Source organism: Oryctolagus cuniculus, chromosome 18, assembly GCF_051225735.1.
Source record: "Oryctolagus cuniculus isolate XC-2025 breed Fujian yellow rabbit chromosome 18, ASM5122573v1, whole genome shotgun sequence".
NCBI lineage: Eukaryota > Metazoa > Chordata > Mammalia > Lagomorpha > Leporidae > Oryctolagus > Oryctolagus cuniculus.
In genome coordinates, this window is record NC_142884.1 from 8779443 (window position 1) to 8805492 (window position 26050).

The window sequence follows — 26050 nt, forward strand, 5'->3', positions numbered from 1 at the left end:
GCCCCCTAGCTGCGGCCCCTCTGGTTCCCTCCCTGCCCACCTAGCCCCCCACCCCCCTAGCTCCCGCCCTGTACACTTAGCTCCCCGGCCCCCTGGCTGCGGCCCCCTCTGGCTCCCGCCCTGCCCACCTAGCCCCCTGCCCCTCTCCCCGCCCTAGCTGTTGCGGCCCCTCTGGCTCCGCGCCTTGTCCACCTAGCCCCCCGCCCCCCTAGCTCCCGCCCTGTGCACCTAGACCCCGCCCCTCCCCCCGCCCTAGCTGCTGCGGCCCCTCTGGCTCCGCGCCTTGTCCACCTAGCCCCCCGCCCCCCTAGCTCCCGCCCTGTACACTTAGCTCCCCGCCCCCCTGGCTGCGGCCCCCTCTGGCTCCCGCCCTGCCCACCTAGCCCCCCGCCCCCCTAGCTCCCGCCCTGTACACTTAGCTCCCCGCCCCCCTGGCTGCGGCCCCCTCTGGCTCCCGCCCTGTCCACCTAGACCCCGCCCCTCCCCCCGCCCTAGCTGCTGCGGCCCCTCTGGCTCCGCGCCTTGTACACCTCGATGAGCAGGTCCTTGACGTACTGGATCTCCCTCTCCACCGACTCGGCCCGCTCCCTCAGCTCCCGGTTCCGCGCCTCCAGCCCCTGGCACTCGCCCTCCAGGGCCTCGCCCTCTGCCCGCTTCCTCTGCCGGTACCTCAGAGCCGCGGACTTGTTCTGGTCTCTCTTCTTCTGCTTGCGGTCCCCTCGGGCCGTGGCAGGACTGGGGTAAGGGGCCGGGCGAGGGGCTGGGGGCGGGGGCGGGGTCTGCGGCGGCGGGGGCGGGGGCACCAAGCCCGAATCCCCCTGGCCGGCCTCGCCGCGGCAGTAGATGGCCAGCAAGTCCAGGGTGTCCAGGGCAGGGGGCTGGGGGAGGTCAAAGCTGGGGACGGGGAGGGGGAGGGCGGGCGGCGGCGGGGAGGGGGCCGGGAGCAGCGGGGCCTCGAGGAAGAAGTCCTCCATCTGCTCCAGCTCCTTCTTGAGCAGGGAGGCCATGGCTTCCAGGTCAGGGGCGGAGGGGGAGGGCGGGGGCAGGGCGCCTGGGGGCACGGTGGGCTCCAGAGGGAGGAGGGCGGTGAAGTCTACCCGCTCCGTCATCCAGTCCGAGAAGCCGTCCCCTGGGGATTGGAGGGGACACAAAGAGCCCTGAGCCCCCAACTCCGTGCCCCCAGCCCATGGCCACTCCACTCGGGCTGATCTGTCCCATTCACTCAGTAAACCAACAACCAGTCAGCCTGCGGTCAGGGAGCCAACAGACCAGTCCCCAAACCAGTGAGCCAGGCAACCAACCAACCAGCCAACCAGCTAGTCATCAGCCAACAAACCAACCAGCCAACCATCAGCCAACCAACTCACCAGCCAACAAACCAACCAGCCAACCAACCAACTCACCAGCCAACCATCAGCCAACCAACAAACCAACCAGCCAACCAACCAACTCACCAGCCAACCATCAGCCAACCAAGTCACCAGCCGGCCAATCCAGCGATTGGGGAACCACCCAGTCAATCAACCCATGAGCGAGATCATCACACGCACCCCCCCTAGTCCTTCTTTACTAATTAGGGAATAGCCACCGCGAATCACACAGACACAGCAGTGCCTCTGCGAACGCTGCTCCCTCCACCTGCGCCTTCTTGGGGGCCAGGTCTCCCTGTGCGCCCCCCCACTAGCGCCAGGTCCAGGAGGGTAGCAATCCTGTCCCCACTGCACCCAACACAGCCTGGCATCCTGCACCCATTCACTTTAGCCAGTGAGCACCCGAACCCCCCCCCCCCACCGCGCCCCTGCCTCCTTACCTGCCAAGGGCTCTCCTCCCCCTGGAAGCCCGCCCTCCAGGGCTCCCCCCAGGACCTCATAGGGGCCCAGGGGGGCGGGGGCCAGGGGGAGCTTCCCATAGTCGACGAGCCAGCCCAGCCCGCTAGCTGGGAGCAGGGCCCTGTCCAGCTCCAGCCCCAGGGTCGCCAGCAGTGACATGGCCGTGGCACAGGCGCGGGGCAGTGGAGGCGGCTGCACTGACTGCGGCTGGGAGGCGGCTCTGCGGGTTGCTCAGCGGGGCAAACACAGGCACCGGGGTGATGGCGGAGGACCTGCAGGTTGGCGACAAGGGCCGGCGGGGTCAGCGGCCAGCCCGGCCTACCAGCCAGAGTCCCCGGGACACCGACGGGGCTCCATGGGGGGTCTCCACCCCCCAAGCCCCGAGCCCCACCCACTCCCAAGGGAATTCTCTTTGGGAGCAACCTGCCCAGAGTCCCCCAGCCCCACCCTTCCCCTCCCGCAGAGACCCAAGGTCTCCCAGGGGAATTCCCTGAAGCCCCTCCCACCCCCCCACAGCATCCTCCTCCTCCACCGAGATTCAGCCCCCGGGGCAGTTTCACCCAGCCGTCCCATCCTCTCAGATCGTGCCACAGAGCAGTCGCCCCTGTACCCCACTCCATCGCTGCCTTCCACTCAAACCCCACCCTTCCCTGAGGCGACGCCACCGCCCCGCCCCTCCCTGACAGGGCCGAGGCCCCGCCTCCTTGCCGGATCGAAACTCCGCCCCTCAGGTAAGGGCAGTGTCGGTCCCGCCCCTCCTCAAGCCCCGCCCCTCGCGACAGCCGGGAACCCACGGTCTACCCCAGTCCTAACCAGTCCTAAGTCCCACCTTCTACCCTGTCCATCTAAGCCAGTCCCCGCCCCCGCAAGGGCGTCATTGAACAGGAGGGAAGCCGCGCCATGAGAGCGCGCAGGCGCACTGTCGGAGAGCGGCTGCCCAACCCCCACCCCTCCACACGTGCGCTCTCGGCTGAGGGCCAAGGCGCATGCTCCGTTCAATTGTTCGCGCATGCCTCTGCCCGCTGGGGGATTGGTGCGCATGCGCAGTCCCTCACAGCGGCCCCTGCACGCGTACGAGGCGGATGCAAAAGTTCAGGGACGGAGAGAAAAACAACACTCAGCTTCTCTGGGGATTAGTACGCAGGCGCAACAGCACGCGGGCGGCCCGAAAGCCTCTAGAAAAACACCCTCCCTCCCCCCGGCCCAGCTCCGGCCGAGTGCGCATGCGCCGTCGCCCGCCCAGCTTCCCTCTTCTGCGCCTGCGCGACCGTGATTCCACGCTGACGTCCCCCCCACCCCCCAGCCCGGTCGTGAGGGCCGCGAGCTGCGAAAGGGCGGGAAGGGCGGTTGGAGAGGGAGGGGCGAGCGGTTACTCACTCCATGGCTGCGGCAAGAAGAGGCGGCGGCGGCCTCGGCTGAAGCGAGACGGTGGGAGCGGAGGGCGCAGGCGCGGTAAGCGCGGGGCGGGTTGGGGGCACCTGGGGCAGCGGCTACAGAGCCATGGCCGGGGCTGCGCGGGCAGAAGCGGCGGCGCGGCAGCGTGGTGTGCGGATGGGACTGAGGCGGCCCGGGGGACTGGGGACAGATATAGCGCGGGTGGCGGGCGCGGCCCGCGGATCCCTCCGCGCCCCGCCCCTGCGCGGCCGCCTCTCGGGGGCCCGGGGGCTCCTCCTCCCGCCCTCGCCCCCCTCGGGTCTGGCGGGGCCCCGTCCCTGGGGCTCGGGGGTCCGGCCGCGCACCGTGTTGCGTGCGTTTTGGGGTCCTCTCCAGCCGGCCCCACTCGGATCTCTCCGTGCCCCCCAACTGCCGTCCCACCCCGAGAAGCCGCGTGGCCCGGAGTCACCGTCAGCCCGCGTTCCACTCAGGTCCCGGACCTGCCAGCGGGGCCCCGGGGCAAAAAAAAAAAAAAAAAAAAAAAATGAACTCTCCGGGCTCCTTTCTCTAAACAGAATAAGTTCGCTGTATCCAGAACACAGGCGCCCGCGTCCTGGTTAGGGGACCCTGCTCGGCCTCGCCGCACGTGGTGGACGCGGGCATTCGGGCCTTGTTGCCCTCCCCGACCCCTGGCCTCTGCTCGCCCGGACTGCTTTTCAGACAGCACTCGGCCGCCCCCCACCCCTGCCTGAAACGGGGGGCGGCGCGCACTTCCGGCCGGTTCCCAGGAGGGCGTGAGGTTGGGGGCCGCCCTGCCCCAGCCCGGTGGGTCCGGGGCTGTTCTCTGCTGCAGAAGACGCCTGCCTTCCTACCCTGCGCCCCTCCACCTAGAGGTCAGCCCCGGTTCGTCCGGGATCCGGCCTGTCCACTCTGAGCACGTGGTCTCCGGCCGGTCTTCCCGGGCCGAGGTCTCCCGTGGTGGGGGGTGTGTTCCGGCTCCATGGCTGCCCTGGGAGACTTGGCCGGTCTCCCCCACTTGCACGCGCAGGTGTTGGTGGGGTGGCGGCCACGCCGCTGGCGTGGAGGGGGCACGTTCCCCCCCCCCCTTATGCACGGGGAGGGGGCACGTAATCTCGCCCCCCGCCCCCTTATGCACGGGGAGGGGGTGTTTAATAAGCCGTGCTTGGGAGTGATGGAGGTTGACAGGGAGGTTGAGAGGTGTACAGCGAGTCTGTGTGGCCTCGCCCAGCGCCCCCGCGAACGTGGTCCTGTGGCACGTTAGTCGCCAGCCCGGGCCAGGAGCCTCGGCACGCCGCCCTCCCTTCACGCCTGTCCCCTCTTCCCCGTTGGGCCTCCACAGCCCCCCTGCTCTGTGGCGGTGGCCCCACACTTGGCCTTGACCGTTTTGAAGACCGTTCGGTACTTTATGGAAAATGCTTCAGCTTTTTAAAATTTATTTGAAAGGCACAGTTACAGGAGGGCTACTGCATCCGCTGGTTCATTCTCCCAACGGCCGCAGTGGCCAGGGCAGAGCCAGGCTGAGGCCAGGAGCCTGGAGCTCCGTGCAGGTCTCCCCCGCGGGTGCAGGGGCCCAGGCGCCCGGGCCGTCTTCTGCGGCCGTCCCGGTGCATCCGCAGGGAGCTGCAGCGGAAGTGGAGCCGCCGGGGCTCGGCTCGGCGCACGGATGAGACGCTGGCGTCATGGCGCAGCTTGGTACGCGGCCTTTGAGGGGGTGGCTGGGTGGGCTGTTTTGAATAACTGGAAGTGCAGATGCCCACCAGGAGAGCCCCGCGTCCCCCCGCCCCCAGCAGCTTGACTCAGTGGTGCTAAGTGGACGCCAGTTAGCGCCCTGCGCTGCTAGTGCGCGGGTGGGGCCTCCGCAGCTGCCTGCCACCCGGGTCGTGGTCTCTGGGGTTGGGGCGCTGGCCCCTTCACTCCTGGGCCGTGGCTGCTGGGACTCCTTTTTTGGTGCGGAGGCACCTGTCGGGGAGTGAGGCGGCCGATTGCAGGCAGGTTGCATCAGCTGTGGCTCTTTGCTGGGAGGAGCGAGAGGATTCTCTGGGGGCCCAGGAGCACCTGGCAACGGCTAGGCTCCCTCCCGCTTAGCCCTGCATGAGGGAGAGGCCCCACGCAGCCTGGTAAGGGGCTCGGAGGGGGAGGGGACCAGCCCCTGTGTGGGGCCCCAAGAATCCAAATGGAGCCTCGGGCGTGGGCCAGCTGCGGAGACCAGGCTGAGGCGCCAGGAAGTAGGAGAGGCGCGCAGAGCCCACCGTCAGGGCCCGGGGCCCTGAGCGGGCTCCAGGCCTGGACCTTCAGCTCACACCTCAGGTTTGCCGAGCTGTGTGGATCCAGCCTGCCCTCCCCTGTCACCTGCGCTGTTGCCGCAGCCCCCCGTGTTTCCCAGTCAAGGTAGCGCTTGGCGTGATGGAAAGGGCCCCAAGTTTTGCATCAGCCAGGACCCAGGTTCCAGTCCCGAGCCTCAGCACGGGTCCGAGCCAGGCGGCCCGCACACCTCCCACCTCCACCGCGTCTGGGGCCCGGCTCAGTGGCCCAGGAGAGCTGCCCTCCTGAGCAGGGCTGGGGGCCGGAAGTGGGGCGGGTGAAGCCCAGCGCCGACGGGGCGCAAGGTCTGTGCGTGTTCACTCATCCCGCTCCGTCCACACTTTGTTCTGTATTGGAGGGCAAGGTCAGGCACCTCCTCCCCAGAATTGTCCCTCACGGCCCCAGGCTGCGACCTTGGAAGTGGTCAGGACATTTTTGTAAAAGATTTCTTTTTTTTTTTTTTTTTTTTTTTTAATTTGAAAGTCAGAGTTACACAGAGAGAGGGAGAGGTCTTGCCTCTGCTGGTTCACTCCCCAATTGGCCACAACAGCCAGAGCTGCGCCGATCCAAAGCCAGGAGCCAGGAGCTTCTTCCAGGTCTCCCATGCAGGTGCAGGGGCCCAAGGACTTGGGCCATCTTCCACTGCTTTCCCAGGCCACAGCAGAGAGCTGGATCGGAAGTGGAGCAGCCGGGTCTTGAACCAGTGCCCATATGGGATGCTGGAGCTTCAGGCCAGGGCGTTAACCCACTGTGCCACAGCGCCGGCCCCCAAAAGAGTTGTTTTTGCGCAGAAGTTGGAGATTCAATACAGCGGCTGCTGCGCAGGGTCAGGGAGGGTAGCAGTCACGCAGACCAAGGGTGCAGGGGCTGGGGGTGGGCGTCCTGGCAAACAAGGGCAGAAGGCCAAGGCCAGCTCCGCTGCAGAAAGGGCAGCGTGGGGGTGGGCAGGCGGTCAGGCTGCCACGTGGCCGGCGGCTCAGAGTCCCCGCAGGAGCGCTCACAGCCAGGCCAGGCCCCCGCTGCCGAGCTGGCTGGGCATCCTTGCTGTCACCCTCTCTCGGTTTCCTGTTCTACTGTCACAGGTTGCCACGCACTTGGCTCCCTTAGAGCTCTGGAAGGAGGGGACTGAGGTGGTGCACAGCGCTGCGCTCCTGGGGCTCGGGGCAGACGCTCGTCCCCAGCCTGCGAGCCCACCTGTGTCCTTCAGCGGGGGCCTCTTCCTCACCTCCTATCGTGCCGTCGCCTGGCTCCCCCATTGCTCCTCCTGCCTCTCCCTGGAAAGACCTGCGGGCCTGTACGCAGGGCCCGCCTGGGTAACCCAGCGCAGCACCTGTGACACGGAGACAGGAGGAGGGCGGAACTCCAGCTGTGGACTGGCGAGGCCGTTGTGCCGCCTACCCTCCTCCCCGAGCCCCAGGTCCGGGCCTGGGATAGAGGACAGGGCCAGTTCTGGGTTGCTCCGTCCCTTGGCTGCTGTCACTCGCCCTGGTGGCCTGTGCTGCTGTCCCCTCCAGGGAAATGGGGGTGCAAGCAGAACCAGCACCTGGCTCAGCAGGTGAGAGCTGTCCCCCCAGCCCCGTGGGCCTGTGTCGGGGACACAAGGAGTACCTGGGCCCCTGGAACGGCGCAGGTGATGTCTAGGGCTGGCCCATGGTCCAGGAGCGGCTGGTTCCACGGAAACGGAAACGCTGGATTTTTTTTTTTTTCCTGTGAGATCGCAGTCTCAAAGGACAGCGAGTAATTCAGAAGGAACGCGGGAAACCGCAGCCGGTTAATCAGCCAGGGGCTCTGAGCCGGAGGGGCTGGGCGCTCCTGTGGTTGGCACGTGTCCCTGGAAAGGCCTCACAGGACACTTGGGGCCCCCTGGTGGTCCCCCCCAGCAGGTGCATGGGCAGGGCCCTGGGTTCCCTGACTCCTGCCCACCCTGCCACAGCTGGAAGAGTTGGGTGGCAGACGAGAGCAGGGCCCCTCCTCACTCCAAGCCTCTTGGGCCCCAGGGTGGGAGTCCCCTTGGATGCCTCTGTGAGAGCTGAGCTGCCCCAGGAGGTCGTGCGACGACCTGGGGTGTCACAGAGGGTGGGTGGGGTGCTGTGTGGCACCGAGGAGAGGCTAGCTGGGAGCCGGGCTGTGGTCAGAGTCCTAGTGAGCTGTGTGACTTCGGGCAAGGTCCTCAAGTTCTCTAGGCCTCGCTGCGCTTATCTGTGAAGGGGGAGTGACCCCAGTTCCCACCAGTGCAGATAAAGCCCGGAAAAGAGGACCTGTGTCCCTGAGATATTACTGTAGCCATTAGACTGGGGCAGAATCCGTCACCCTGCCCCCCACGCTGGCTGCTTTCCCTGGTTCCCAGAGAAACCTCTCCATGGCAACCCCTCCCTCCCTCCCCCGCTGACATGGTGCCTCTCCCCTGGGGAAGCAGGTGTTGATGAGTGAGGCGGGGTCTTGCCCCGACACGGCCCCTGCCCCCTGCTTCAGCCCCTCTCCAGGTCTCAGTGTGCTGTGCCTGCCCTGGTGGCCCCGATTCACTGCGGGGTTTCAAAACTCTGTCCACACCCCAGCCTGTTCTCACCCGGGTCACCAGCCAGCCCGGAGAGCAGGGTCCTGTTAGGAGCTCCAGCGTCCTCGGGGTGAGCTCCCTGCTCGCCTGCAGCCGCTCCGCTGGCCGCTTGCCCCTTGACTGGCAGCCCCTGGTTGGCTGGTGACCTGGGGGGTAGTGCAGGACCATCGTCCCCTCAGTCCTCCCTCCCACCCAGGCAGGCCCTGGTGCAGCTGCTGTCTCCAGGCGTCTGCCTTTCTAGAAGCTTCGCCCTGACGGCCCTGCGGCGCACGCGTGCCCTTGCCGTCACTGCAGCCGGATGGGCGCTTCACACCTCTTGTATGTGGATGGAACACACTGCAGGGTGTGGGTAGAAACGTCTGCCTCTCCGTCCATCCGCTTGGGCCTTTCTGTTTGGCTGCTTGGAGTAATGCGCTGTCAGCATCTGTGTGCCAGCTGTGTTCTGCTTTCCTGTGTGTGTATCTACAAGAGGAATCGCTGGGTCATCCATAACTTTGTTCCTAAGTGTGACTTCCATTGCCCCCCCGTAGGTTTTCTTTTTCTTCTTTTAAGATTTATTTATTTATTTGAAAGAGTTACACAGAGAGAGAGAAGGAGAGGCAGAGAGAGGGGGAGAGAGAGGTCTTCCATCTGATGGTTCACTCGCCAGTTGGCCGCAACAACCAGGGCTGAGCTGATCCAGAGCCAGGAGCTTCTTCCAGGTCTCCCACGTGGGTGCAGGGCCCAAGGACCTGGGCCATCTTCTACTGCTTTCCCAGGCCACAGCACAGAGCTGGACAAGAAGTGGAGCAACCGGGTCTCAAAACGGTGTCCATACGGGATGCCAGCATTTCAGGCCAGGGCATTAACCCGCTGTGCCACAGTGCCAGCCCCTCTCTTTCTTTTTTCTAAAAGATTTATTTACTTGAGAGGCAGAGTTACAGAGATCTTCCATCTACTGGTTCACTCCCAAATGGCTGCAATGGCTGGAGCTGTGGTGATCTGAAGCCAGGAGCTTCTTCCAGTCTCCCACAGGGGTGCAGGTACATGGGCCATCTTCCACTGCTGTCCCAGGTCATTAGCAGGAAGCTGGATCAGAAGTGGAGTATTTGGGACTCAAACCGGTGCCCATATGGGATGACGGCATAGTAGGTGGCAACTGAACCCACTGCACCACAATGCCAGCCCTCTGAATGGTGAACTTCTTGGTGGTCTTTGCCTTGGACACACATTGAGAGCAGTTTACACAGCAAACGGGCTGCACTTGGGCATGCCTCTTTTTTTGTTTAAGAGGCAGAGAAGGGGGCCGGTTATGTGGCATAGCCAGTAAGGCTGCCGCTTGCAGTGCCTGCATCCCATATGGGCGCTGGTTTGAGTCCTGGCTGCTCTACTTCTGACCCAGCTCTCTGCTGTGGCCTGGGGAAGGCAGCAGAGGATGACCCAAGCCCTTGGGCCCCTGCACCCAAGTGGGAGACCCAGAAGAAGCTCCTGGCTTCAGATCAGCGCAGCTCCGGCCATTGCGGCCACCTGGGAAGTGAACCAGCAGATGGAAAACCTCTCTCTCTCTCTCTGCCTCTCTGTAACTCTGCCTTTCAAATAAATGAATCTTTAAAAAATAACAAAGGCAGAGACAGTTCCCATCCGCTGGTTCATTCTGCAGAGGCCCACAGTGGCTGCATCTGGGCCAGGTTGAAGCTGGGGGCCGAGGACTTGACCAAGTCTCCCGCACGGGCAGCAGGGATCCGGGCGCTGTCAGCCGTAGGCCAGGTGCCGGCCCCAGCAGGTCTCCGTGCTCGCGGCAGCAGGACCCGGGAGAGGGAAAGTGCTGTAGCTTTGTGAGCTGTGTCATTTCTGTGCCACCAACACTGCACAAGGGTTCCGACTTGCCCACAGTTTACCAGTGCCGCCCTAGGAGGTTTGAAGTGTGCGTTTGCTTGTTTTATTTGAGAGAGAAACGGCGTTCCCATCACTGGTTTGCTGTCCAGGTGCTCGCAAGAGTCTGGCCTGGGTCAGGTGGAAGCAGGGAGCGGGTCTTCCATGTGAGTAATGGGGACCCCGCGACTGGAACCGCCGCTGCTGCCTCCCAGGGTCACACTAGCGGGGGGCTGGACTCAGAAGCAGAGCCAGGTGTGCCCGTAGGGGTGCAGCCCCGCGTGGATGCTCCGCTCCACTCCCAACTCTCGCTCCTGGGGAGGCTCTGTCCCTGAACATCTGTGCCGGCCTCATCAGCCCTGGGTCTTGGTGCAGATCCTGTGCTGTCCTGCCGCCTCCCCCATCTGCGCCGGCGCCTGGAACGAGGTGATGAGTGACGGATGCCCATCACGGCTTCCTGCCCTCACTCACCTTTCAAAACCAAACTGTCTTCCTCCTCTAGGAGCCTTTCTGTGGCTCTCCCCACACTCCCTGGGGAGAAGGTTAGTCAGCCCCTCCCCTCGGCTTGCTTTGTTTCTTTGTTTTTTTTTTTTTTTTTTAAGAATATAGATTTTTTTATTTAATGATTTGATTGAGAGGCACAGTTACAGAGAGGTTTTCCATCCGCTGGTTCACTCTAAATGGCTGAAACGGCTGGAGCTGGGCTTCACCGGAGCCAGGAGCTTTCTCCGGGTCTCCCACAGGGATGCAGGGTTGCAAGCACTTGGGCCATGTTCTACTGCTTTCCCAGGCCACAGCAGAGAGCTGGACTGGAAGTAGTGTAACTGGGGCTCAAACCAGCGCCCACACGGGATGCCGGTGTTGCAGGCGGCGGCTTTACCTGCTGCGCCACAGCGCCTGCCCCAAGAGAAACAATTTTTTTTTTTTTTTGACAGGCAGAGTGGACAGTGAGAGAGAGAGACAGAGAGAAAGGTCTTCCTTTGCCGTTGGTTCACCCTCCAATGGCCGCCGCTGCAGCCGGCGCACCGCGCTGATCCGATGGCAGGAGCCAGGAGCCAGGTGCTTTTCCTGGTCTCCCATGGGGTGCAGGGCCCAAGCACCTGGGCCATCCTCCACTGCACTCCCTGGCCACAGCAGAGGGCTGGCCTGGAAGAGGGGCAACCGGGACAGAATCCGGCGCCCCGACCGGGACTAGAACCCGGTGTGCCGGCGCCGCAAGGTGGAGGATTAGCCTATTGAGCCACGGCGCCGGCTCGAGAAACAATTCTTAATGAATGCATTGTTCCACTGCTGGTTCAACCCCAAGGCCCTGCAACAGTGAGGGCTGGGCCAGGCCAGAGCCAGGAGCTTGGACCTCACACGTGGGTGTCACCTGCTGCCCCCCAGCATGCACATGAGCAGGGAGCTGGGGCAGAAGCCAGGAGACGGGCCCAGACCCGGGTGCACTGGTACGAGGTGCAGGTTTCCCGGGCAGCACCTCTCTCTTTAAGATCTATTTATGGGCCGGCGCCGCGGCTCACTAGGCTAATCCTCCGCCTTGCGGCGCCGGCACACCGGGTTCTAGTCCCGGTTGGGGCACTGGATTCTGTCCCGGTTGCCCCTCTTCCAAGCCAGCTCTCTGCTGTGGCCCGGGAGTGCAGTGGAGGATGGCCCAAGTGCTTGGGCCCTGCACCCCATGGGAGACCAGGAGAAGCACCTGGCTCCTGCCACCGGATCAGTGCGGTGTGCCGGCCGCAGCGCGCCGGCCGCGGTGGCCATTGGAGGGTGAACCAACGGCAAAGGAAGACCTTAAGATCTATTTATGTATTTGAAAGGCAGAGAGAGGTCTTCCATCTGCTGGCTCACTCCCCAGTTGGCTGTAGTGGCCAGAGCTGTGCTGATCCGAAGCCAGCAGCCAGGAGCCTCCTCCGGGTCTCCCACGCGGGTGCAGGGGCCCGAGGACCTGAGCCATCTTCTACTGCTCTCCCAGGCCACAGCAGAGAGCTGGATCGGAAGAGGAGCAGCCGGGACTCAAGCCGGCACTGCAGGCGGCAGCTCTGCCTGCTGCACCACAGCACCCCCCCCCCCCCTTTTGTAATGTAGTTAGGTTGAGGAGGATAAAAGCTCTGGATACTAGAGAAAGAAACCAAACAGTTCTTAACAAAAAGGGCCCCAGGCAGAGTGTTCCTCCATCCCCTCCCGTCCTGGTGTTTTGCACTAGGAGCAGGGGCTCTGGGATCCGCCTCCGTGCCTGCTCCTGCTCCTGTGGGGGAGTTGCTGTTTGTACCCCATGAGCCCCTCCAGGTGTCTGCGGGCCTCGGGAGCGGAGGAGAGGGTAATTGCCGATTAGCCGGGGAGGGACTGCAAGAGGAAGAAGGGAGAGGGAAGCGTGGGAGGCTGCGTCCCGGAGACGGTGCTGGGCAGCAGGTGGCCGGCGGGGCTTTGTGCCTGGCCGGGTCGGCGCCGCTCCCAGCCTCGCTTTCCCTGTCTGTCCTGCAGGAGATGCCTCAGGTGCTTCAGCCAGGTGGGAGCGGTGCCCAGCAGTGAGTCTCCCACCTGCCCCTGGTGTAGACGGGGGCAGGGGTGGGGGTAGGTGTATGTGTGTGTGAGTGGAGGTGTTGGGTGTTGAGTGGGGGCGTGGGGTGGGGATATGTGAGGGTGTGTAAGTGTGGGGGTGGGCGTGGGCGTGTAGGTGAGGGGGTAGGGGGTGCACCTGCAGGCTGGAATGCACCGAGAGGCCCTCTGGGAAGCAGCGGGTGGCCGTGAGACTTGGGCGAGACAGGCACACGGTGTTCTCTGTACCTTTTTATGGGGATCCCAAGAACTTGAGGCCTTGCTCACACGGTGAACTTGCGGTTTTCTAAAACGCGTGTGTCGTTGGGTCGGCTGAGGACTGGGGCACCTGGGCACGGGGACACTGAGAACTTAGTCACCCAGCTCGCATGCAGCCAGGGTTCCTGTGACTCGGCGGAGGGGGCCGGCAGGCAGGCAGAGCCACCCGCACAGACAGGTGCACGCTTGTTCCTGCCTGTCTCCTAGACCTGGGCGGTTGAAAGGCTTGGGGAGGAACGGGCTGGAAGAGACGGGCAGAATCCTGAGGGCGGTCGAACGCCGGCAGGCGGCTCCATCCGCCCTCCCTGGTACTGTGTGGAGAGACGGCCCGACAGAGGGGCGGGGGAAGCTGCAGACTGTGCCCACAGGCAGCGTGGCTGTGTGACAGCGGGAGAGAGAGCCCAGGCCACCGCCAGGCTGCGGCCCATCCCCTGGGAATCCACACGCTGGTCTGGCCAGAAATACCCAGCTGTCTCCCCTTCATGGGCCCCCCCACACACAGTCAGGACTGGGCCAGGACGAAGCTGGAGCTGAGAGACGGGAACTCAAACCAGGTGTCCCCAGTGGGTGGCAGGGGCCACGCTCACCTGAGCCATCGCGGCTGCCGTTAGCAGGAAAGTGGTCAGAAGCTGGAGCTGGGTGTCGCATCCATGGAGCACTGGGAGACGCTGGCTGGCTTGCTGGCTTTTTTAAAGATGCATTTATTTATTTGAAAGGCAGAATTACTGAGAAGCAGAAAGTCTTCCATCCATGGTTCACTCCTCAGATGGCTGCTACGGCTGGAGCAGGGCTGATCCCAAGCCAGGAGCCAGGAGCTGCTTCCGGGTCTCCCACTTGGGCCAACTTGCACTACTTTCCCAGGCCATAGCAGAGAGCTGGATCAGAAGTGGAGCAGCTGGGACTCGAACCTGCAGACAGTGCAGGTGGTGGCTGCCCGCTAGGCCACAGTGCTTCCTCTCCCTCCCCTCCCCTGCCCTCCCCTTTTTTGAAGATTTATTTATGGGACCAGCACTGTCTTGTTGCAAAAAGCTGCTGCCTCCAGCATCCCATGTGGGCACCAGTTTGAGTCCCAGCTGCTCCACTTCCGATCCAGCTCTCTGCTGTGGCCTGAAATGCAGTGGAAGATGGCCCAAGTCCTTGGGACCCTGCACCCACGTGGGAGACCTAGAAGAAAATCCTGGCTCCTGGCTTCAGATCGGCATAGCTCTGGGCATTGTGGCCAGTTGGGGAATGAACCATCGGATGGAAGACCTCTCTCTCTGTCTCTGTCTCTGCTCTCTCTGTGTACTTCTGAGTTCCAAATAAATCTTAAAGAAAAATATTTATTTATTTGAAAGGCAGAGTTACAAGAAGAGAGATCTTCCATTCGCTGGTTCACTCCCCGTAGGGCTGGGTCAGGCCAAAGCCAGGAACCTGGAACTCCATCCAAGACTCCCACACAGGTAGCAGGGGCCCAAACACTTGGGCCATCCTCCACTGCGTTCTCCGGTGCATTAGCAGGGAGCTGGATCAAACGGAGCAGCTGGGCCTCGAACCGGCGCTTGCACAGGATGTTTAAGAACAGCTGGGTTTGTAGGGAGCAGCTGTTTGACATACAGGGTTTACTGTGCTGGTGGCAAAGGCCAGTGAAGATGCCCAGGTGGGCAGGGGACAGGACGTGGACAGGACGCGGACAGGGAGTGCCTGCCCTGACACAGCCAAGGTGTGGGCCAGACACCCGGGGGTGGGGGAAGATGTTGGAGCCTCAACCCTGGATCAGCCTCACAAGGCTCTCAATCCCCACCTGCGCTCTCATCTCCTTTGCTGCCCTTCTCTGGTGTCTGGTCCCACGGCCCTCTTCACTCCATTGCTAAGCAGCGACTTCCCGTGGGGGAGGTGGGGGCAGTGGGGGAGAGGAGGTTCTGCAGAGAGCTCTTGGCCCTGTGCTTCCTGGTGTCCTCTGGGCTCAGTGTGGTTGCAGCACCACCAGGTGGCCGTCAGCTGAATGGCAGGAGCCTGACCCTCATCAGCTAAGTTCATCACCCTGCAGATGGGGAAACCAAGGCACAGGGGGTGAGCTTAGAGCCAGTGAGCCCAAGGCTGGGAGTGGAGGGGCAGAGCCTGCTCCCCACCTTGAGCTGTGCTGGGCCAGGAGACTAGCAGAAAAGGCCACAGGCCTGCTGCTAAGTCAGCGCGTGCCCACAGTGTTCACGGCCCCCGCAGCCCCTCAGGGCACACGGATTCAGCACCCACCGTCATGGAGTCCTGGGGAGTGAGCTTTGCTGGGCTCCCTGCCACCCGAGGGCACAGAGCTTGTTAGCGAGTGTCGGCGGCAGATGTGGGTCAGAGCTGAAGGGTCATGCAGGCCGCAGAGGGGAGAGGTAAAGGCAGCCCGGCGTCAGGCCTCTGCCCCGGCTCCACCCCTCCCCCTGCCATCTGGGGCTCCCTCAGCCGCACATCTGCTTGGGAACCCCCAAGACCTAACCCTGACGTGCTCAGTGGAGCATCCCTGCCCCCCGGCTGGTGGTCGGTGGTCAGTGTAGGTGCCGGAGGACGTGGATCCCGTGCTGGGGCCGTTGGCTGGCCCCGTGACAGCTGTGGCCTGTTGCTCATTCCGTGTGCCGTGGCCTAGTGCTCCTGGCACAGAGCTGGGCCTGCCGGTGGCACTGGGTAACGGCAGGTAGTGTCCTCATCCAGTCAGGCTGACCCTGACCCTGGCTATTTATCGAGTGCTGGGTGCTGAGGACACAGCAGGGAGCGAGACCGGGGAGCTGACACCTTCCACGTCCTCCGTCTCCCAGTGTCCCTGGCAGTCACCCCAGCAGTGGGGATGCCCGGGCTGCAGCATCGCACCTCACGCTTCCTTCCGCAGCTGACCTGTGGCTCCATCCCCTTCCAGCCCCAACGGGCAGGTGCATTTTCCCGTCCAACTCTGTGCTTTCTGCTGCCGCCTCCTTGCCGTCAGGTTGGCGCAGCTGCTGTGGCTAGCAGGCTGGGTGGCTGAAAGCAGTGTGTATTCTACGCTTCTGGAAGTCTAAAGTGCGTCCGTAGGGCTGGCTCCTTTAGAGCTGGGGAGCGTGTGTCCTGTCTTCCCAGCTCCTAGAAGCCGTGTGTGCGCCTCTGGTTGTTTGCCCTGCTGGTCACTGCTGGCCAGCGCCACTGGGGAGGATCCTGTTGCATATCACCGGCCTAGGAGTGGAGTTCAGAATTCAGAGTGGAGTCCCTATTGTGTGTCACCTTCGCCACAGCGTGACGTGGGAACACCGGCCAGAGAAGCGCCCCGAAGCCTTAGGTTTTCACTGTCAGTCCAGTAGGTGTGGTGGCCTGTGTGGCTAAGCATTGTCAGCACTGACCCTCGGGCAGAACATTGCGGAGGCTGCTCCTCTTTTTGGGATGTGCAGGGCTTGGCCTCTCCAGGCCTCCTGGGCTGACCCTTTACTGCGTCCACTGTCTCCAGCCCCCAACCCTTTTCTGCACCCACTGTCTCCAGCCCCTCAACCCTTTACTGCACCCACTGTCTCCAGCCCCCCAACCCTTTACTGCACCCACTGTCTCCAGCCCCCCAACCCTTTACTGCACCCACTGTCTCCAGCCCCCAAGGCCCTGGGCCCCCGATTTGCCTTCTGCTTCCGCCTCTGCCCACTCCCAGGCCCTTGCCCTCCCTGTTTGCCCTGACTGAACCTGCTGCCCATTGTACCTGCCCCAAAACTTGTTTATAGGGGTGAGGAGGAGCTCGTGATGGTGTAGAGCAGGGCTGGGTCCACACGTGTGCCCTTAGGCACGGAGCCCTGGGTGGCAGGAACCGACGAGGCTGTCGCATTTTGAAAGGCAGAGCTCCCGTTCCTTGGTTCAGTGCCGAAATGCCCACTAGGGCCCTGGGTACCAAGGTCAGGGGCGAGAAACAGTGCAGGTCATTTATTTGTTTATTTGAAGGGCAGAGTGGCAGAAGCAGAGAGAAAGGGAGGTCTTTGATCCACTGGTTCACTCCCCAACGGCCAGAGCTGCGCCGATCCGAAGCCAGGAGCTTCCAGGTCTCCCACGCCGGTGCAGGGTCTCAAAGACTTGGGGCATCTGCTCCTGCTTTTCCAGGCCACACCAGAGAGCTGGGTAGGAAGTGGAGCAGCCGGGCCACGACCAGGTGCCCATATGGGATGCCAGCACTGCAGGCAGTGGCTTTAACCACTATGCCACAGCGCCAGCCCCACAAAGAGCTTTTTATAAGTGCCCTTGGGGGATTTTAGCTGTAACTTATTAATAGCAAGTGCTCTCTGGAGCTGAGTTCTTGAGAACAGACGTGTAGGTGTAGCTGTTTGGATGTTTTTAGCTACTGGTTGTGGCAGCCCCTGCCTGAGACGCTGCACAGGGAGGAGGTGGTCCTGTCACGCAGGAGGTAGCTGGGGCCCAGACACCTGCTGCGGCCTCTGAGGACCTTTCTCAGGAACCCCCAGAAAACCCTGGTGAGAATGTCACGGCCAGGATCCCGCCACAGGGGGATCTTCTTCTTTGGCAGGCAGAGCAAGTGTGTGCACTCCCATCTGCTGGTTCATGCCCCCGATCTGTAACGCTGGGGCCAGGGCCGGAGCTGGGAGCCCAGTCCATTCTCCCAGGTGCGTGGCGGCAGCCCAGTGATTGGAGCCATCCCTGCCTCCTGGAGTCTGGTCGGCCAGGAACCAGAGCCAGAGCCAGAGCTGGAAATGAGACACGGGCTCCGCGGGGGCGCGGCTGTCTTGACCACGTGCTCTCGGGTGTTGCCGCTGGGCAGCTAGTTGCGGTCCTCTAGCTTAGACTAGGCAGGTCCAGCACTAGGGACCCTGGTGTCATTGCCGCAGGAGTATGGGTGGGGGAAGGGGCGGGTAGGAAGCCGTTAAGATGGTTGCGCCTCATATGCAGGCCCTGGGTGTTCCCCAGCTCTGCTCCTGACTGGCTTCTGCCAGTGCAGACCTGGGGGATGTTGGTGATGACCCGAGTAGTTGGGTCCCTGCCCCCCACAGGGGAGACCTGCTTCCTGGCTCCCAGCTTTGACCTGGCCCAGTTCTGGCCTTTGCAGGCATTTGGGAAGTGAGCCCGCAGAATTCTCCATCTCCCAAAAGTCAGTCTGTGCGGAAGGCAGCAGGTGCAGTGGAGGTGGGGCGCTCGTCCGTCTCCGACGTGAGCTGCGCACTGGAAGCTGCCTCTGCCCGGCCTGTCTCCCGCGGCTGGACGCGGGGGTGCCCGTGGTCCGTCTCCATGCCGGGTGAGGGGCTTAGGAATCCCGCCTTGGGGCAGTTGTGAGTGAGCTCTCCTGGGCCCCTCATCACCCACGTCCCAAGTGTGACCGTTTGTGCGGAAATAGCCCTGTCCCGCCCCCGCACACGCCCCTTCCTCAGTGCTGTCAGCTTAAAGCAAGCGGGGGTGTGCTGGCTCCTGGCGCCTCTGGGTGCCGTTGTCCTCTCACCTGCGTCTTGCCTTGCCCACCGGTGCCCACCGTCTCCTGCTCCAGGGAAGGGAGGGCGCTGAGCGGCTGACCCCGGCCTTGATTCAGCCTGGCGCCAGGCACTGTGGTGCATCCCTCCTGCTGAGCGGTGAGGCGCGGGCCTGCATTGGGCCCTCGGCAGCCACGCCCCGGTTTCTGGGCCCACGTCTGTCTTTGTGAAGCCCAGAACAGCACCCAGAGCGGCCCGAGCGGATCAGACCATGCTTCCCAGTTGTCAGGGCCAGCCGCTGGCACCTCCGGGGAGCGCTGGCACAGCGTCGTCTGGTCCTGCTCCCTGGGAACAGCTCCACTGCGTCCGCGGGCGCGAGGCCGGTGTAGGTTACGCAGAACAGGGGGAGGGGCTGCTGTGTTCCCACCTTGCTGGCCGAGACTGCCGTCTGATCATGTCCCTTCCTCTGCTTTAAAAATCTTCCCAGTTTGCAGATTTCATCAGGTTGGCTGTGGGAGCCGGAGCAGCTGCTGCCGACCAGAGCTGGAGCCATGAGCGGGTTTAATTTTGGAGGCACTGGGGCCCCCACAGGCGGGTTCACCTTTGGTACCGCAAAGACAGCAACCAGCACCACGCCGGCGACGGGGTTCTCTTTCTCTACGTCTAGCTCTGGCGGGTTTAATTTTGGGACTCCCTCCCCTGCGGCCGCGAGCACCCCTTCCACCGGGCTGTTCTCTCTCACGACCCAAGCGCCAGCAGCCCAGACCCCGGCGTTCAGTTTTGGCACCACGACTCCCGCTTCCGGAGGCACCGGCTTCTCCCTAGGTCTCAACGCCCCGAAGCTGAACTTGGGCAGCACGGCGGCCACCTCAGCCACAGCAAACCCCAGTGGCTTTGGGCTCGGCAGCAGCACCCTCACCAGTGCCACGTCGGGCACCGTCACCTCCAGCCAGGGCACAGCTCCCACCGGCTTTGTGTTCGGCTCTACCACCACGCCTGCGGCCCCCGCCACCACATCCGGAGGGTTCTCCTTCACCGGGGGAAGCTCCTCGCAGACGGGGACGTCTGGCTTCAACATCGGCTCCGTGGGGAGTTCGGCCACCCAGCCCACGGCGCTGACCGGGTCTCCCTTCACCGCAGCCACGCCAGCGGCCACGGGGGCAGGGCCCAGCCAGCCGGCCGCGCCCACGCCCGCCGCCACCTCCAACGCTGGGCCCACCCTCTTTGCCTCCATAGCCGCGGCTCCCACCTCATCCACCGGCACGGGGCTCTCCCTCGGTGCCCCAGCGACCACCGCCGCGGCGCCCGCGCCTGGGACGCTGGGCTTCACCTTGAAGGCCCCTGGAGCAGCTGCCGGCACCTCCACGGTGACGTCCGCTGCTGCCACCACCACCACCACCACCACCACCAGCTTCGCCTTGAATCTAAAACCTCTGGCGCCGGCCGGGGTCCCCAGCAACACGACGGCCGCCGCGAGTGCTCCAGCGGCCCCCAGCGCAGCCACCGGGGCGGCCGGCAGCCCCGCGATGACCTACGCGCAGCTGGAGAGCCTCATCAACAAGTGGAGCCTGGAGCTGGAGGACCAGGAGCGGCACTTCCTGCAGCAGGCCACCCAGGTGAACGCCTGGGACCGCACGCTCGTCGAGAACGGCGAGCGCATCACCAGCCTGCACCGCCAGGTGGAGAAGGTGAAGCTGGACCAGAAGCGGCTGGACCAGGAGCTCGACTTCATCCTGTCGCAGCAGAAGGAGCTGGAGGACCTGCTGAGCCCGCTGGAGGGCTGGGTGAAGGAGCAGAGCGGGGCCGTGTGCCTGCAGCACGCCGACGAGGAGCGCGAGAAGACCTACAAGCTGGCCGAGAACATCGACGCGCAGCTCAAGCGCATGGCCCAGGACCTCAAGGACATCATCGAGCACCTGAACACGTCCGGGGGCCCCGCCGACACCAGCGACCCCCTGCAGCAGATCTGCAAGATCCTCAACGCGCACATGGACTCGCTGCAGTGGATCGACCAGAACTCGGCGCTGCTGCAGCGGAAGGTGGAGGAGGTGACCAAGGTGTGCGAGGGGCGGCGCAAGGAGCAGGAGCGCAGCTTCCGCATCACCTTCGACTGACGGCCGGGCCGGGGCCGCGGCGCTCCCTGGTGGCCGGGGGGGCCGATTCTCTGAAGCGATTGTGCTGTGGAGAGAAGTGTTCTGTGGTTTGACTTTGCCCGCCAGCGAATGCGTAGAAAGTGTCCCGAGCGCCGCTGGGCGGGCGGGCAGCAGCCGGTGGGCGGCTCTGTGTCTGAGTCCTGTGTCTTTGGCCCCTTTCACCCACTGCCACCCACCTCGCCCTCCCCCGACAGAGGCGCTGAGGCCGGAGAGGAGAGGCTGCCGCCGGCCGCTCTGCCCAGCACAGTGGAAGTGCTGAGGTGGGCAGGCTGCCCTCTGCCCCGTGTGGGGTTTAAGCCGTGCGCTCCGCCCAGACACACTGCTCCCCGCAAGGAGGGGCTGCTCAGCTGAGGCGAGGCCCAAGCCCGGGGGGCTTCCCTGTGCCCGCTCCCCGTCCAGGTGGGCCCTCGGGCCTCCCCTCTTCCAGGGCGCCGCCCCGGCCGGCCCCATGGCACACTGAGCCTGTGCCAGGGAGGACTGGCTGTGCGTCTTGTGCCGACTGTTGGCCCCCGTCTCACTGGTAGACTGAGCTCCCGGGGGCAGGGACTGACTCTGTCCCCCTTTGTCCCCAGCACAGTCCCAGTCAGCTTTGCTGAATGAGCAAAGGACGAAGATGAAACCTGGCGTAGCGCTGGTCCACCGTGTTGCCTGCTGCGGTGGCCGCGGTGGCCACGCAGGGGCCCTGAGCCCCGCCAAGGTCCCCGTGTCGCCGCCCAGTGTCCTGTGTGTGTGCTTTGCATTCTCTACGATAGCCACGCTGTGTGTCGCCTTCCTGAATAAAAACATGAACAGCTGCCGTGCCTGTGTAACGTCAGGGTGAGGCGGTCGAGAGCGAGCAGCTCCCAGAAGCCACCGTGCTGGCGCCCTCCGGCCGACAGGCGCGAACAGTCTTGGGTCTGTGCTGACCTGTGGGTGACGCGGGCGCTGGCACCGCACTGCCTGCCCTCGCCCCGGTGGAGCAGCCTCCGTTCCTCCGCTGGGGCTAGCTGGAGGGCTCGGGCGGAGAGGCGACTCCCAGGTGCGGCCCGGCCAGCTGCTGGGAGCTCTCCCTCCTCCTGGGGACGGGGGTCCCGGCCCCTTGGCCTCACCCGCTCCATGGCTCACACCTCGGAGCCCTGTGGCCCATTTTCTAGAAGCTTCCCAAGGTCAAGATCACAAGTCATTGTTTACGTTGAACCATCTGGGGCCTTGAAGGCCAACACAACTTTGCAGGCAGCAGCCACAGAACAGGGAGGAGGAAGACCCCGCCAGCCTCCGTGAGCGCTGCTGCCCTCTCCCGGCCTTGACCACGGGGAGGGCCCGCGCTCCTGCCCTAGAAAAGTGGTCTGTTTCCTGCCTGCGTTTTTTCATTCGACATCCGTGGAGCAATGTTACTGAGCCCGCGAGCTCAGATTGTCCCTGTCAAAGGCCACACAATCTTCCTAGGGGGAAAAAAATGGGCATTTAAAAAATATATGCATTTGAAAGAGTGACAGAGGGAGAGGTTCCCCCCCCCACCTGGGTGGCAGGGACCCCAACACTTGGGCCACCATCTGCTGCCACCCCAGCTGCCTTCCCACTGAGCAGAGAGCAGTGCCATGGGTACCGGATGCCGGCGGCACGGGCAGCGGCTGGCACCTGTGCCACGACGCCATCCCAAGCGTGCTTCCCTGGTGTGCGTGTGTATATACTCCCGTTTCACATATTAAACATGAGTAAAACTCAGTTGCTTTCCTTTATTTTATTTTTAAAGATTTTATTTATTTTATTTGAGAAATAGAGCCACAGACAGTGAGAGGGACAGAGAGAAAGGTCTTCCCTCCACCAGTTCACTCCAAATGGCCAGAACTGCGCCGATCCAAAGCCAGGAGCCAGGTGCTCTCTGCCGGTCTCCTACACAGGTGCAGGGCCCAAGGCCTGCTCTCCCAGGCCACAGCAGAGAGCTGGATCAGAAGTGGAGCAACTGGGACTAGAAGTGGCACCCATGTGGGGTGCCGGCGCCGCAGGCGGAGGATTAGCCCACTGCACCACGGCGCCGGCCCCTCCTGTATTTTAAAAATAAAAACCTGAAGTTCTGACGTTTTCTTCCCATACCCTGGAGATCTTGGGTGTCCCACTTGGAAGAAGGTTGGGAGGACGGCTGTGGGGAGGGGTCCTGTGTTGCCTGGAGCCAGGGCAGGTGGCCACTGCCTGGGGGCGGGGCGGGGCGCGGCCAAGTGGCCTGCAGACCACGGCTTCCTTGTAATCACGATTTCCCTTTCCAGGAAGAACACAGCTGCGCTCCCTGCCAGTCCCGCCAGCTGGCCTCTGCCTGAGTTCCTGTTCAGTCTGTTAGCGGGAAGACAGCCAGTGTGACTGAGTGGGAACCAGGCTTGGAAAGGTGACTCCTCGGTCCGCTCTCGGTGCCCTGCCTCGTCCTGTTTAGGGCAGGAGTTGGGTTATGGTTGTGGCTTTCTTCAAATCCCAAAGAAGCCCGAGTCCAGAGTCCCCTGCCCCCTCGGGCACTGCTTGGCACCACAAGGGTCAGGGTTTTTACTTATTTTTTTAAGATTTGTTTTATTTATTTGAAAGAGTTACAGAGAGAGGTACAGACAGAGACATCTTCCTTCCTGGTTCACTCCCCAAATGGTCAAAATGACGGGCTGGGCCGAGCAGGAGCCAGGAGCTTCATCCGGGTCTCCTATGTGGGTGCAGGGGCCCAAGGACTTGGCCCATCTTCTACTGCTTTCCCAGGCCATAGCAGAGAGCTGGATCGGAAGTGGAGCAGCCGGAACTCGAACTGGTGCCCATATGGGATGCTGGCACTGCAGGCTGGGGCTGTAACTCACTCGCCACAGCGCCAGCCCCTTTACATACATAGAAAAAGTGACAGGTCTTTTTTTTTTTTTTTTTTTTTTTTTAAGATTATTTGAAAGGCAGTTACAGAGGGAGAGAGCGAGCCAGAGATCTTTCATTTGTAGCTTACCCCTCAAATGGCCTTCATGGCCGGGGCTGGGCCAGGCAGGAGCCAGGAGTTTCTTGTGGGTCTCCCACATGGGTGCAGGGGCCCAAACACCCGGCTCCTCTTCCACTGCTTTCCCAGGCTGTGGCAGAGCTGGATCAGAAGTGGAGCAGCCGGGACATGAACCAGTGCCCATATGGGATGCGGGCCCCATTGGAAAGGTGGAGTTAGACAAGGATCTTCCAGGTGCTGGTTCACTCCCCAAATGGCCACAGTGGCTGTCCTGGGCCAGGCCAGAGCCAGGAGCTTCATTTGGTCTCCAGAGTGGGTGGCAGGGGCCCAAGTACTTGGCTTAGCATCTGCTGCCACCCAGGTGCAGTAGCAGGGAGCTGCCGGCACTGGGACGCTGGCATCGCAGGTGCGCGCCCATCCCCAGGGGTCTGGGCCTGCCTAGCAACGGGCAGCCGAGATGGGCAAGCTGGTGCAGGTCCCACGGGTGCCCAGCAGGGGCCAGTGTCCCCGGTGCCAAGAGCCACCAGTGGGAAGGCACTGACCAGAGTCAGACGGAGATGTGCATGCACAGACAGTGACACGTCCATCTGAAGAGCTTGCGCAACAGTGTGAAGTCCGGTCGGGTCCCTGGGAAGCGAGCAGCCCTGAGGTTTTGGTATTTGGCTTTTTTGATGAAGTGTGATTTCTGTAAAATGATGAATGACTTAACAAGCGAAACCTAAGAAGCCGAAGGTTGAAGTCAGCTCCTGTGGGTCGGTGTGAGCCGCGCTCCGGCACCCCGCTGCTCCCCGGTTTTAAGGGGGCCCCCAAAATGTCGGTGCTTCCACAGTCTGCCTGTAGCAGAACAGCAGCCCTCCAGGGAGGCGACCACCCCCTGCGGGAGCCAGGCCTGCCTCTGGGTCCCCGGCCGTCCCCCGAGCCTGTCCTCCGGCACCACACACTGGCCACTGGCCGCCTCGATGCAGCACCCAGCTGTGGCCAGGAGCACCACGATTTCCCATGGCAGGAGCCCGAGGTCACCTTAGCCACGCCCCCCTCCAAGGTCGCAGACCCACGAGCGACAGCGACAGGCGCTCAGTCACTGAGTGCCAGTGAATCCATCCTCACAAACCAGCTGTGAAAACCCTAAGACAACCAGGAAGTGTGAACGCTGACTTCTCGTAGGGAATCGCTGCCATTGTCAAATGTGATGGTGGCGCTATGGTTGGTTTTTTAAAGCAAGGCCTTGCCTCGTGGAGTAGGTGAGAGTCGTTTTTGCCATCTCCAGCCCCGTTTCCGTATGTCTACTTGAACGGCAGAGAGAGAGAGCTTGCGTCTGCCGGGTCTCCCAGGTGGGTGGCTGGGGCCCATGCACTTGAATCGCCTTCCGCTGTTTTCCCAGCCCTATTAGCAGGGAGCTGGGTCGGAAGTGGAGCAACCGGGACGCCAACCGGCGCTCTTACGGGATGCCGGTGATGCAGGCAGAGGCTTAACCTGCCGTGCCCCCGCGCCAGCTCCCTGGCTGTGTGAATTAGCTTCCGCTGGGACCCAGCCGCCCCGCAGTGCACATCGTGTGTGTGGCTGCACGGAGGGCAGGGGCGGGCCCAGCAGCCTGAAGAGCCCCGTGTTCCCCCCAGCCGATTCGCCCACCCGCGTCTGATCTGACAGCCACGTCCCAGCGCTGAGTGTCTGGGCTTGGCTTTAAAGTGACCCCGTCCTGGGAGTGCGTGCTGCCGGCAGTGAGGGTGCAGCCACCACGCCTCCGTTTTTGCCGGTGATAGAGCACTTTGGGAAGAGGCGGGCCTAACCCCCCAGCCTCCTAACCTCTCTGCCCCACCCCAGGACCTGGCATCTCGGGCCTAACAAGGGCAGCAGGACACAGCCACCACCTTTCACCCCGCTTCTGCATAGACCTCAGGATGACTTCTGTCCCAGGCTAACCAGAAAGGCCATGGGTGCTGAGAGAGCCCCCCAGAGGCAGCTATGCAGTGAGTGCCCCCGCCCGGGGCCCGGGCCTGTTGTGGAAATGGGAGGAAGGGCAGGGGGCTCTGTGGGGAGGGGCGCTGGTCCTGGGTCCCGACCGAGGATCGAGGGGCCTCTTACAGCTGTCCTCCCCTCTGCCCGGGGTTCCTGGGCAGCCGCTGTCCCCGTCTGAGGCTCTAGTCTTACTACTGACCGCCCAGGGTCTCTGGACACTCAGAAGAACGCCTCTGTGGAAGGAGCAGCCCGACCCCAGCGTGACCGTGTGGCCTCTGGTGGGCCCAGGGGCTCGCAGTCGGGCCGGGACAGGCCTCTGGCTGCTGGGAACGCGGCCATTGGGTCACTGGGCAGGATTGTTGCCCAGTGTCGGCCATTTCTACCTGGAGGGATTGACCTTCTAGAAACTACGAAGAACCAGAATACCCCAAAGGCAACTGAAGCAGACACACTTGGGGTCACTCGTGTCACCTCTGCTCCTGCCTCTCACCCTGTCCCCTGTGCACACCACGCGTGGGCCCCGACCCCGGTCCTACCCGCTTTCTCCTCAACCATCCGCCCTGGTCTGCACGCCGCCCGCCCCTGCCCCGTTCTAGACACGAGTCTCGGGGTTATCAGGAACAATCGGCCAGGTCCCGCCGCTGGTCTGCCAGCAGGGCTCCACCTCGCCCCTGCCGCCCGGGCTGTGGGGCGCCTTGCTTCACACTAAGAGCAGTGGGAATCTCCCTGGGCTGCAGGAGCAGAACATACTGCCTACAAAAAGCCCCAGAGGAGAAAGGCAGTCCCCCGAAACCCAGAATCTCCTGGCCCCTAGGACTCTCCGGTTCTGCCTTCCAGGTGTCTGACCCGCTCTGTCCTGGCACAGCGGGTGCTCCCTGGAGTGCACC

At 63.2% G+C, this 26050-nt stretch overlaps 3 protein-coding genes across 5 annotated transcripts in view; 2 read left to right on the forward strand and 1 right to left on the reverse strand.

Moving 5' to 3' along the window:
* Positions 1–429: 429 nt before the first annotated feature.
* ATF5 (activating transcription factor 5) lies at positions 430–3346 on the reverse strand. Its single transcript, XM_051841676.3, has 3 exons — positions 3207–3346; positions 1811–2101; positions 430–1129 (listed from the first exon to the last, which is right to left on the reverse strand). The coding sequence occupies exons 2-3, from the start codon at positions 1986–1988 to the stop codon at positions 492–494; spliced, it is 816 nt and encodes a 271-aa protein (XP_051697636.1). The 5' UTR covers positions 1989–2101; positions 3207–3346; the 3' UTR covers positions 430–491.
* Positions 2795–26050, forward strand: part of IL4I1 (interleukin 4 induced 1) — a 29792-nt gene continuing 6536 nt past the window's right edge. Inside the window, exons 1-3 of one of the 2 annotated variants that reach the window (XM_051841660.3) lie at positions 3146–3281; positions 22519–22634; positions 25029–25174. In XM_051841660.3, the coding sequence (XP_051697620.3) occupies positions 25138–25174 (37 nt within the window). In that variant the 5' untranslated portion in view covers positions 3146–3281; positions 22519–22634; positions 25029–25137. Of the gene's footprint in view, positions 3282–22518; positions 22635–25028; positions 25175–26050 lie in introns of both variants that reach the window. The other variant, XM_089318895.1, reaches the window with a different exon arrangement.
* On the forward strand, positions 3149–21979 carry NUP62 (nucleoporin 62). 2 transcript variants are annotated; one of them, XM_051841666.3, is made up of 2 exons: positions 3149–3281; positions 18610–21979. In XM_051841666.3, the coding sequence occupies exon 2, from the start codon at positions 18674–18676 to the stop codon at positions 20234–20236; it is 1563 nt and encodes a 520-aa protein (XP_051697626.1). In that variant the 5' UTR covers positions 3149–3281; positions 18610–18673; the 3' UTR covers positions 20237–21979. The 2 variants fall into 2 exon arrangements, with proteins under 2 accessions (XP_051697626.1, XP_008251901.1); XM_008253679.5 differs by lacking the exon at positions 3149–3281 and adding an exon at positions 5199–5341.

Excerpts from the sequence above, each read along its gene's own strand:
- ATF5 (XM_051841676.3), bottom strand. The coding sequence starts at position 1,988 with ATGTCACTGCTGGCGACCCTGGGGCTGGAGCTGGACAGGGCCCTGCTC. Across the intron at positions 1,130-1,810 it reads GGGAGGAGAGCCCTTGGCAG|GGGACGGCTTCTCGGACTGG; the intron begins GTAAGGAGGCAG and ends TCCAATCCCCAG.
- NUP62 (XM_008253679.5), top strand. The coding sequence starts at position 5,316 with ATGAGGGAGAGGCCCCACGCAGCCTG. Across the intron at positions 5,342-18,609 it reads GAGAGGCCCCACGCAGCCTG|TTTGCAGATTTCATCAGGTT; the intron begins GTAAGGGGCTCG and ends AAATCTTCCCAG.